At 49.6% G+C, this 12,500-nt stretch overlaps 1 protein-coding gene across 1 annotated transcript in view; it reads left to right on the forward strand.

Annotated features, from left to right (window-relative positions):
- plch2a (phospholipase C, eta 2a) overlaps positions 1-9,668 on the forward strand; it is a gene marked incomplete at both ends in the record, with an annotated part of 130,709 nt that extends 121,041 nt beyond the window's left edge. Inside the window, 3 exons of the mRNA XM_084436228.1 lie at positions 91-170; positions 3,937-4,339; positions 8,023-9,668. Of these exons, the coding sequence (XP_084292354.1) occupies positions 91-170; positions 3,937-4,339; positions 8,023-9,668 (2,129 nt within the window). The remainder of the gene's footprint in view (positions 1-90; positions 171-3,936; positions 4,340-8,022) is intronic.
- Between the last annotated feature and the right edge of the window lie 2,832 nt (positions 9,669-12,500).

Consider the following 12,500-nt stretch of genomic DNA (forward strand, 5'->3'; position numbering starts at 1 on the left):
GGACCCACGCCGCACGGCACTCTGGGAACGGAGACCTGTGAGATTCAGTGGCTAAGATTGATCCCCGCCGGTGTTGTGTGTTCTCCGCAGGCTATCGCCACGTATACCTGGAAGGTATGGAGGAGGCGTCCGTCTTCGTTCACGTGGCCGTTAATGACATCACCGGTAAGGTAGGTACCCAGGGCGGAGGTCGTCGCGTACCGCACCGTGACGTTGTGGGGGGGTTCATTGGATCGGTATGGATGCTGTTTTTTTTTTGTCATCTCTCGTATCTGTAATTCTCATTTGACGACAAAGTCTCGATCATTTAAACAGGAATAGTTTTTAGCTTTTGGATCTAATCAGAATGTGCTTGGTTTGGTTTACACTTTATTCTTGACGTTATCCGTGTTGATGCTCGAGATGAGACCCTAGGCCTCACTAGCTTTTTGTTTCAGATTAAGTTGAACTATTACTCTCAACAGGACACCCCCCCCCCCTCCAAAGTCTAGCTCCTATTTTTCTCTCATTTTTTGTTTTGTCTAGAAGAGGTTTAATACTGGACATCAAAACTGTCTCCGACCGTACTGCAAAGATCACTGCTCATTTCTCCCCTTCTCAAAATACTTCTGTCAGCTGTGAATGTACTGTGTGTGCATCTTGTTTTTCTCTCTCGTCCTCCATCCCTCCTCACCTTTCTCACCCTCTCTCCGTCTCTCTCTCTCTCTCTCTCTCTCTCTCTCTCCCCTGTTTATTTGTGATTTCAGTGGACCCCTCTATGTCCAAACGCTGCGTTTAGAAGCAGGAAATTATTAGGAGCCCTGAAGGTGCCACTCAGAACCCAGGTGTAGTGAGACCCAATCGGCATCATGCATGTGCCACTTTGCCCCGCCCCCCCACACCAGTGACTCCGCCTCCCCTCCCCCGCGAGCCAATCGCAAACATCCGAGAAGGCCAACTCATGCCTCCCATGAGTTGCGAATGTGACTTGTGAACAGCTTGACCCGCCCGCATTCTCATTGACCCAAAGTAGATCCAATATCACTAACCTGAGCCAAGGGGTGTGGGGATGGAGCTAGGGAGAGAGAGAGGATGGAGAGAGAGAGAGAGAGAGAGAGGGAGAGGAAGAGAGGAAGAAACCTGCCAATGACTCTTCTTCTTTTCAGGAAGTGTTCTCGCGTCTCTATTTCCCACGGTGCACCTCTGCTGTGGTGTTTTATTCCAGAGCGTTTGAGGACAAGCGTCTTGGTTTTCATCCCTGCTTTGTTGTCCTTCTTTATTTCATATGGCAGTTCTGGTGAGCAGAACCGTCTGAGAGGCCTCTGGAGATGACCGTTCTCCTCAGTTGATCATTGAAATGGCCTCGAGGAGACCGTTGAAACGACGTCGGTCACTCGTGTTAGTGTTTAGCATTAAGATCAGGCACAACTCAAGGTTTTGCGATGTTTTTGTTTCAAAGAATGAATGATGGTGTTTTTGAACTGCCCTGTAGTTATCGTTCTCTGAGGGGGGGATTTCACAGTTTCATCGCCCTACTAATATCACGCCTCCCCCCCCCCCCTCCAGATGATTGCCCAAATGTATTTAGTGTGACTCAAACAATCAACACATTAGGACCCGTGTTTTGTTTTGATTGTCTTATCGGAACTCTGTAATAGACCTTTCCGACCTGTCAATCACGCGGAGAACAATAACCAATAAGGTTGCTTGATTTCATAAGACCACGCCTCTGATGTCCCATAAACAAAGCTTGTCCCGCGTCGTGTTCATAGATTAGACGTCAGTTTGAAGAAAATGGTTCCACTAACTTACTCACCCTGCTTTACATGTGCAGTAAGACTCCACCATTTTGTCCTGATAAATTTTAATCTGGTGTTTTTGAGGTGTCTGTCATGCATATATCCTTGTGTAAAATAGTTCAGGCCTTTCTGTAGAACTCTCTGAGACAAAGAAGTGGCATTTGGCAAATAACCTACAGCAATATTGTCAGGAATCCTTGAGAGAATCGTCAGGTAGCTTTGTGCTGTTCAGTGGACATTTTATTAACATGCTCCAAAGCTTGTGGGGCATAGCAACGGTAACTAGGGGGAGCGGAACTTGCCACCTGAATAGGAAAGGTCTATTATTTGTGACGGGCTGGTGAAACAAATGCGCCACATCTTGGCCATCCACATTTTAACAGTCTATGGAAATACAGATCCCTAAGCGTTCAAATGATCTGCCGTGCATTGATGTCTGCAAATATTTGAAGATATTGTTCAGTGAATGTTGGTCCACCTCATCACTAAGCAGAGAAATCACTCAAGTGCCTCAACGATTTCGAGCCGTTCATACTCTCACAACCAGGATACTTCACTGACATATTAAGAGTATTTAGTGATCCTAAAAAATTTTTTTTTTTATTATATTGAGTGACTTCTTCAAACCTACTTACTTATTTTCTTCCCCCAGCAAGTATCTGCCCCCGACATGTGGCTCGTTTCACCAGCCCTGTCACAACCGTGTTCTTCCACTTGGATCTACTTCTACATGATTTCTGAAATGACATTGGGTTTCTGTGCATCATGTGCTGAAAGACAAGTGTTCCCATATCCAGAAACGGATTGTGTTCCCTGATCTGTGAAATATAGAAAGATGGATAGATAATACTTTATTGATCCCCCCTAGAGAGAAATTTGGCATTTCAGCAGTGGACAAATTGAAGCAAAGGTTTGGAAATGTAGATACAGAATATGCATGGTAGCAATAAACATGAAACAGAAAGCATGAAAGGGAATGTTTCTTCAAACCTGAATGGGTAGATTTAATTAAAAGGCGCTACAGTGCACCCCCTACCCCCCCCCCCCTCCACCACCACACAACACCCCCCCCCCCCCCCCCCCCACCACAGAAACACATCAGTCCCCATCAAGCCAAGCAAATCAATACTGAAGACATACAGTAGCAATATGCTTGTGCGTCAGTGCAAGAGCTGTCACAGAGCACCCAGTGTCATTTGAGTGAGTGTGTGTAAAAGTGAGAGTCCCGTCACCATCGGTGTCACTGTCGGGGTCTGAGTCACTATCCCTCACCATCGTCACCTCCGTCGTGGCCCTCCACCTCCCATCCGTGACCTACGTGACGTCATCACTCTGTGACAATTGTGAACCTGATGTTCCATCACGCCGTGATGTCAGAATTGTGAACCTGTTGTTATTCACGTTTATAAAGTTTTGTCCGTTCAACGTGTGAAGAGAGAAGAAAACTGAAGAGAAGATTTGTCAATTTAATTATGTAGTAGAACATGCAGTATAATAGCTTTAGATGTGAAGAGTTTTTATCTTTTTTTATATAACCTTAGTCGTAGAAAGGGGGAGGAGCATGTGCTTTTTTTTCTCAAAGCCGCAACAATGCATGGATGGATTACTAACAGCTGTTTGGCAGACATACCTAGTTCCTTTCTAGACTACTTACTTTTTTTTAATGACGGGTTAGTCTCGCATTTTAATCCAGGCACCGGCCATATCAGCTGCCAGCATGGGTTACATATCAACAACTGCCATTTTGTGACATTCTATCAAACTGATAGAATGTATTGTTATAAAACATTTGGATATTGAAAACTAGTATGATTACTGATAATCCCACCTTTCTGGCTGAAAATACAGAATCAGCCATAGACATTTTTTTTTGATTTACATAAATGTTATTCATCCAGTGTCCGCCCTGAATATTGAATCATATCTAATGTGATGATCAATGTTCCCTCATTTGTCATATTACAAATAGCATAGCATAGTATTACTGTTCCTACCTGCCTAAAAGTCTCCTCCACCATGCTAGACGGCAAGACATAGAACCGAGTTATTCTTTCTCTGTTGAGAACGTGGAACCCCGATGTGGTGAATGTCTTGTATTTGTTCCGGTTGAGACCAGTTGAGGACGTTTGTTTGTTGTTGTGCTGTCTCTTGTCCACAGGCCAGGGCATCCAGTGGCATAAAAGGCCTGTTTCACAGAAACCCAAAGCAGTCTTCTCTCGACAGCCATGCTGCTGCGCATCGCAGCCCTAAGCACCCGTTCGGCGCCCACCTCCTGCGTCGCACGGCCAGCGCCCCCACCAAGGGTCAGCCCCAGGTCAAGAAGGGCTCCCCGGAGGTCGCCGTCACCGACACCAAAGACTACAGCTCGGAGGGAGCCAGCGAGGACCGGGAGTCTGAGGACGCCGCCGCCGCCGCCGGCTCCGCCTCCCAGCCCCCGCCGGCCCACCACCACAACGGGGACAAATCCAGCGCGGCGAGCCCGACCGCGCACGACCGGCGCCGCGGCCCGGGCCCGCGGGACCACGGCGCCAACGGGGCCTTCCAACCCGAGGAGGGCAAAGGTAAGACCCCCGCGAGCTTCCCGCAGGGCCCCATGAGCGAGCCCCTCAGACGGGCCGACCGCACGCGCTCCCAGGAGCCCCTGGGGGCCTTCGCCGCCCGCGTGGCGCTCAGCAGTACCGGGAGGATCGGGGTTTCCTCCAACTGCATCACGTGTGTGATCGGGGACAAGGAGAGCCCCGAGGAGGAGAGGCGGGGGGGGAGGCCGGCCTCGCGGTCCCCCGCGGCCTCCAGGCAGGTCCAGCCTGAACCCACGCCCAAGCCCCAGGCTCTGGCGGCCCAGCCAGAACCCCTGCCCCGGACCAAGCCCCGAGCAGAGGCCCCGCCCACAACCCGACCCCCGGCTCTGTTCCGCCCCGTCCCGTTTACCGGGTCGAGGGCCGCAGCCCGGCAAACTCTCGACGGCCGTGGCGTCCGGCCTCGCCCCGACCCCTCCGAGAGGAACGCCCGCTCCTGCAGTGTGCCCCGCCGTCGGCTCCTCCCCCCCGCGTCCCCGGCGCTCACCCGGCGCCCGCCGCCCGACTACGCCGCCGCCTGCGGACTCGCCGCCGCGGTCGACCCGTTCGACTGCGACAGCACCGACGACGGGCTGTCCCTCAGCGGGTCCGGTAGCCGCGCTAGCTTGGGCAGCGTGAGTAGCCTCGAGACGCCCCCCATGCTGGCCCCCCCAGCTGGCCTGGACGGCCGCAAGCGCGCCGCGGGCACCCTGCAGCGCGAGATGAACACCCTCTTCGCCCAGAAAATGGACGAACTGCGCAGCAATTCCCCCATGTTCTTCGGCGGTAAGACGGGCCGGATTTAGCCGGGTCGCCCCGGTTCCCGTAGCCCTGCTTTAGAGCAGGGGGCATGTAGCAGTGCCTAGTATCCCACGCCCCCCGCACCCCTACCCAACCTCATTTATACCCAAACAAAACACAACCGTCATCTTTTAGTTTCCTGCCAAGACTTGAGCCCTGTAGTGGTCACCCCCCCCCCGCCCCCCCCCCGTCTCCTCTCACTCTACCCTCACCCCTCTAGAACCCCGGGACACCAAAATAAAAGCTCCCTTTAGTCAAAACTAATCCCTACTACAGTAGTTACTGATGTCTTAAGTTAGTTATTCGATTTCACTCGAATATTGAAAATGCTACAGAAAATAACTGCCGTGGTACAGTATGTAGCTGGCATGTAATACTAAATACGTGTTTTGCTTATTCCCCCCTTCTGACAAACTCACCTGTCTAACAGATGAAAAGAATGGTAAGTGGAGTGATAGAACCAGGAAGTGAAACTGCTCGTTAGGATGATGAATTCACACGTCACTGCGACCGCAAAATGGCCCTGTGTGAGTCCTGACTCCAGTCACCAAGCCCTGCTCTGAAAAATCACCCAGAATCCTTCAGCGGTGGAGGAGTGAAATCAGGATGAGCGTCTGATCTCGGGGGAACCTCCCCTCAGACCTGTCCACTCCACACACACCGTGATAAAAACCAGCTGTCCTCAAACACGCCCGTACTCGTCTCACAAGACCTCCCACACGCCGTTGCATAACTGGATTAGGAGTGAAGTACAGTCGCTTTAGGGAAAGATTGTAGTTTTATGTTTCTCCCTTTGAGTCTAGATTCATGGTTCTCCTCGTCGGCTTTAGCTGTTGGCTGCATGCGCCTATTGTGGGTTTTCGACTAGCCTTAAATTCTTTCCCTGAGCTGCTCCGAGCTGTAGCCAACGCTCTCTTAGTCTATGTTCTTTGCTTTTGCTCGTACAGTAAGACATTCCCGTGGTTTCACTGTCTCTGATAACTTGTGGATATTTTGGGCCTGAAAATCTGATTATTTCATTCTCTTTTGTGTGGGTGCTTCCAATGTCTCTTCCACATCCGAGGGTGTATGTCCTCTCGCTCACTTAAAGGAGTAACATGGTCAGTCACACTTTTCTAGGTTTAGGGCGTTTAAGAAACGTGATTAATATTAAATATGTCCATTCTTTGTTTCTGGGGAAATAGGCGTGTTACTAATTATATTGACCTGTTTTCAACCGCTTGAGAATGTAGCAAAAATTATTTTTGGATAAGTCCGCTTCCTTACCTTGGCTATCAATACTTGGTGTACCAGACACCCAAAAATAATGTAAAATTTAAATAAATTTAACGATTGTATATTAAAGACGTTGACATTCTTTGTACCCAGACAGTTTGGGGGAACTTTTACAGTAAAGTGGGGAATTTAGGCTTAGAATTTTTTTTATAAATACATTCAAATTACTGAATTTGAAAAAAAGCACATTTGTTTTGTTGTTGCCTAGACAACTGGCAAGCGTCACTCAACCACCATGTTACTCCTTTAAGTGCCCTCTTCACTCTCCTCTCTCTCTCCAAACCTGTCCCCAAGTGTGCTAAACTCTGTCCTTCTCTTCCTCCTGCACGCTGTCTCTGTCCCTAGTGCAGAATTGAGGGGATGACCAAAGCCAGGTAAAGAGAACCCTTGAATGCCCCCGCTGCATCCTCACCGTTTCCTGGTCCGCCTGTCCGCCTGTCGCCTGTCTGCCCCTGTCTGTGTCTGTCTGCCTGTCTGTCTGTGTCTGCCTGTGTCTGTCTGTCTCTGTCTGTCTCTGCCTGTCTGTCTGCCTGTCTGCCTGCCTGTCTGTCTGCCTGTGTCTGTCTGATTGTCTGCCTGTCTGTCTGTTTTAAAACCCCCCTCCACTCCCCTGACCTGTATGCAGTGTTGACCGTCCACGTTCAGGTCATTCAGGTCGTTCACAGATGCACCATAATAGCATCAAGCCATTAACGCTTCTGTGTTAAGAGTATGGATTGAATCATGAACGTCACATTGCATTGAGGCATTTGAAGCATGCTGATGTTGGGTTAGAAATATATACTGTTGATTTTGTGTTTTGATTCTGTCTTTTGTCATACCATTCGATTATGGTATGCCTCTTGGCACATGTTTTTTTTGTGGGAATGAACACAAACGGTTGTCATGGAATTGTTATTAGATTGTTTAAACCTATATTTACACAGTTCTGTGTAAATAAGTCTGTGTTTGTTGTCCTATGTGTTTGTTGTCCATAAAATGAGTGACAGTTTTATTCAGCCTAAGCACCACAAAGTTTGCATGTTGATGCCATTCGCCTTATTCACCTGGCAGCCATATTGGTCAGTCTGGGGTGCGGATGCGGAAGTGCCCGTTGACTTCATTGTTAAAAGTTCACTGTAAAAACACCACTTCAAGAACCGAAATAGTCAAAATAACAGGCTGAATACACTACCGGGGTTACAAACTCATCATTACCAGACAATGATTGTTTTATCACTGCCGTTTTTCGCGTTTGGAAATACATGGAGGTGAATGAGCCATAGTTAGCCGTCAGCTGCATTCACTCCCATGTATTTCCAAACGCGAAACCAACGGCAGTGAAAAACAATCAGAGTCTGGTAATGATGAGTTTGTAACCCTGATAGTGTATTCAGCCTGTTATTTCGACTATTTTGGTTCTTGAAGTGGTGTTTTTACAGTGAACTTTTAACATTGAAGTCAACGGGCACTTCCGCATCCGCACCCCTAATTACATCAGACTGACCAATATGGCAGCTGAGGCGAATTGAAGTTAATTATGTAACAAGTCAGCTCAAGCAGCTCATCATGATTCACCTGGGGGGTCCCAGTCATCCATGTGCTGATGCGGTCTGTCTTCTTCGTCTCCTCAGACCACACCCTAGTGCAGAGGCCACTCCCCCCTCTCCCGCCATTCGCTGACGTGTCCGGGGACCGACGTCTCATTCGCCCCGCCCCCTTCCCGGCCAACCACGTGTCACCGCATCGCTCCCCACCGCCTTCGAACCCGACATCCACAGCAATAACTCCGCCCGCTTCTAGCGACCGCGAAGAGAGTCCTGTCGGGGAGAGGGGGCCCCCCGGTCGATCCCCCCTCCCTCACAGGACCCCCGTGACCCCCGACCCCTCCGGCGAGGGACCGCCCCCCTCCTCCCAGTCCAGCCCAGACCCCTGGGTCGTCAACGGCGCCTCGACCGCCGCCATGGAGCACCCTCTCCCGGCGGGGGCGCCACCCGCCGCCCCGAAGACCGAGCTAAGAAAGGCGGAGCCTCGTCCTCCGGCTCCTCCCACCGCACGCCCCGTAGCCCCGCCCCCTCCCCCTCCGAAAGCCCAAGCCCCGTTCGGTTCGCCCTCGTCGCACACGCCCGTCCGCAGGACCAAAAGCGAGGGGCACGTGCGGTCGGCGGCGACGGCGCCCGGGCAGCGCCAGTCCACGGTGCCGGAGGTGTGCACCGACGCCACGCTCAACGACCGGCTGTGGAGCAAGCTGGAGCCGGGCAGTCACCGGGACAGCGTGTCGTCCTCCTCCAGCATCTCCTCCAGCGACACCGTGATCGACCTGTCCCTGCCCAACCTGGCCCGGAAGAGCCTCGCCTGTCTGGGCGCCATCGTCACCGCCGGCGCCGCCGCACCCCCGGGCCACGACGCCCCCGGTGGCGATCCCCCCCGGGCGGGCCGTCCGCGCTCGGCCTACGACGCCCCTGGCGTCAGCAAGTCCAAGTCCAACCCGAATCTCCGGCAGGGGGAGCTGGAGGAGGAGATCCAGCCGCGGCCCCTGGGGGCCCCCAGGCAGACGTCCACGCTGGACTCCCCCAACCGGCTCACCCAGAGGAGGCACACCTGGAGCCGGCTCTACATGGAGGGGCTGAAGCAGTCGTCCGCCGCCGCCTCCTCCTCCTCCCAGGCCAAGAGGCCCTCCGGGGCCGTCAGCACCCTGGACACCGGGGCCCCCATGTCCAAGAGCCTGGGGGACCTGACCTCGGACGACATCGCCTGCAACTTCGACAGCAAGTACCGCAGCATCAGCCGCAGCTTCGTGATCCGGCCCTCCAGGGACCAGCTACGCAGGGGCAGTCCGCAGAAGCCCCGCCCCCCCAGCGACCTCACGGAGCAGCTGAGGAGGCTGACGGACGTGGAGCCCCTGACGGCCCGCGACTTCGCCCCCCGGGCGGGGCGGCAGGAGGAGAGGGGGGAGGAGGAGGAGGAGCCCCCGCTGAGGAGGATGTCGTCCCGGAGCCAGAGCAGGGTGCGCTACGTGGCTAACCGGGCCAAGCAGGCGCAGGAGAGACAGAGGATCCAGGGCCTGGCCCAGGCCAGGAACGCTAGCGCTAGCCTCGGCGTCGGCAGCCCCATCGAGGAGCGGGGGAACCCCGAGGGGGCGTGCTGCGTGTCGCGGAGCCCCTGCGCCAGCCTCGACCTGCTGGGCCAACTCACCCCCCCGGGAGCCCCCGCCACCAGACCCTCCCAAAGCTCGCCCAACCCCGACAGCAATGAGGTCTTTTTCATGCTCAAGCTCTAGGAAAACTCTAAAGAATTTGTTAGAACTGAGCGTGAGAGACCGCTGAGGTAAAATGAGGTTTGGAATTCCCTCCAACTTTTCACAAGTGGAAATTGTTTTGTTTTTTGTTTTTGTTTTTTTTAAAACAGGAAATCTGTATATCTTGACGGGATTTGTTTTTACAAATGTGATGACACTGAATAATTCCACTTCTTCCAGGAACTTACAGATAAAGGCACATGCACCACAGAGATAAATACAGTTTTGTATTCATCTCTGTCAGAAGCATAGTATAGCTGGAGTTTATTATGTTATATCCGTTGTATCCGTTCATCATATTGCACATCTGTAAACTCATAGCCGGTCCTTCTCTGCAGTAACCTAACATGGCAGATAGTCTCCTAGAGATAATAAGAAAGCATTCTTGAACATGCAGCCATTTGTTCGCACCTAATGTTTAATAATAATTGAATGTTAGAAAGACGACCCTCATGAGTTTTTATATGGCTGTATAAGTTCACGGTGATGTCCTCCATATTCGAGTATTCATTGTGAGGCAACATGATCCTAAAGTAGCAATAGATTACCGTTAGCAGAGTTTGAAAGGAAACCATTCAAACCTTGTTTTTGTGGTTTTAAACTTGAAATTTGATGGTAGCCTATACTTTTAAATTGAGAATGATATACACTGTATAATACTGATACATTATGTAATATCAGTAGCCCAGCCATCTGCTAGCAATATTTTTAAAACTATAACATTGTATCATATTGAAGATAATATACTGTAGATGGGTTTTTAAATTGTAGGCGGTTTTGAAGGCAAAGTACAACGCTCTGTCTTTGCTACTAAAGGTAGGGGATTTTTTTTATATATATAAACTTTTTTATCCTGTGCGTACGGTGACTAAATTGTGATTTGACCGAGCAGCCAACATTTTGCTAACTTTCCATCACCATGGCATGCACTGTACTGAACGCACATACAAATTTTATGCTAGGCTTAACTTTGAGGTACGATGGTAGAATTATGTTTATTTAGCATCTGTTTTTACCCCCTTTTTAGTTTGACTGCATGTCTTTTATGCACTGTATTTGTCTCAAAGGTCTGTTTCATTTTAAAATTACTTTTTATATTGAAATTCTGCCCAGTTTCAAACTGTCCAATGAAATGATTGTTCATAACAGCATCATGTCTGACTCACGGTGGTCCTGTACAAGATGGATGACTCACATCGAAGCACGTTTATTTGTACTGTACTGTTTGCACTGCCATGCCAGGTCCCTGTGCAACATTTTAGGGACGATATTTATGTAATTATGAGCTGAATAAATCTCTCTACTGTATATTAACATGAAGTAATATCTCATTTGTGTCGTTCACATTTCACATTATTTTGGCTCAGTGTTTAACGCAGGGCAGTCAGAGTTTAAAGGACAGGTTCGTTATTAATTAAACATTACTGTATAAGCCATGTTAAACATACTTTGTGGCGATTTTTTCTGTCAGAACATCAACGGACACCAGTAACAACAGTTTCCTGTCTTTGAAAACTTTTTATAGTTTTATAGTTTATGGTGTTTTTGAGGGATTTTTTTCTACGCACTTATGGATCTATTGTATGTGTTAGCGCTGGCGGGCTACATCTCAAGATGCACCGCTTGAAGAACCTGTGATATGAGCCGTTGTATATGATTGTAAATAGCCTTATAACACGGCTTATAATGCTAGATTCCCAACCTGTCCTTTAATGACAGTTGTAAACGGTCAGACTGCTCATTGCAGCACAGCTTTCCTGCTCTAATTATGGACTCTGTCTGCTGGACCGTTTACCTCTGACCTCCCGGCCTCTCTGGCTTGGCTCAGAAAACTCCCCACGGGGCCAAAGTGAACAATGATTTTGGGCCACAATAGACTACATGCCAGTCAGGTGTTTAAGCAAAGAAAAACTTTAAATATATATATATATATATATATATATATATATATATATATTAAAAAATACAGCAGCAGGGCTGTGTTCAAGGATTCCTCCTATGGTGTACATCTACTGGCAAACCAATCAAAACAAAAACAAAAAACAGCTTTATAAAATCATTAATTGGTTACACCCTCCCCCTGCTCACTGACCTGTCACTCAAAAGCCTGGGCATTGATAAGGCGGCGGTTGCCAAGGCGACGGCGAGCTGTTGTCGGCTGGCAGGACTCCTCTTCGGCTCTGAGAGACTTCTGAAGCGCGACATGCTCCTTTAAACGACACGGACAGGGCCCCGCTGTCACACACACACAAAAGACGGCTTCATTAGGATTCCCAGCGCGCCCCCGTCTCCCTCTTCAAACTGTATTTATCCAGACTATTTGGCACGGTTGACCCTCTTCCCCTGACAATCTTGATCTTTGTTGAGCACTTGTGAAAAGAGCGAGTGTTGTTGTCACAGTGGTGAAACGGCCCCCCATAACCACCTCGAACACTTGTTTGCGTCGGGAGAAAATTGAGATTCATGGTATTTAGTTAAAGAATAGTTCATAGACATGCTGACAGATTTGATCAAACTGTTTTGTTAATCCACTGTTAATTTATTTAATGTTGATCTACTTGTGGATGGTGCGTGATGATTAGTAGTCCACATTCAGCAGTTTCAACAATGCCAAATAAATTACCTTTTAGCTTTATGAAGTTCTAATGAAGACTACTTTACTGAAAGTCATATTGTTTACAGTCTCAATTCCTCACGTTATTTCTGCCCAACAATTCTATGTCTCCTTAGTTGGTTCTTTACACCACTGTTCTTTCCTTAGTTGGTTCTTTACACCCCTGTTCTTTCCTTAGTTGGTTCTTTACACCCCTGTTC

Source organism: Borostomias antarcticus, assembly GCF_949987555.1.
Source record: "Borostomias antarcticus genome assembly, chromosome: 3".
Lineage (NCBI taxonomy): Eukaryota > Metazoa > Chordata > Actinopteri > Stomiiformes > Stomiidae > Borostomias > Borostomias antarcticus.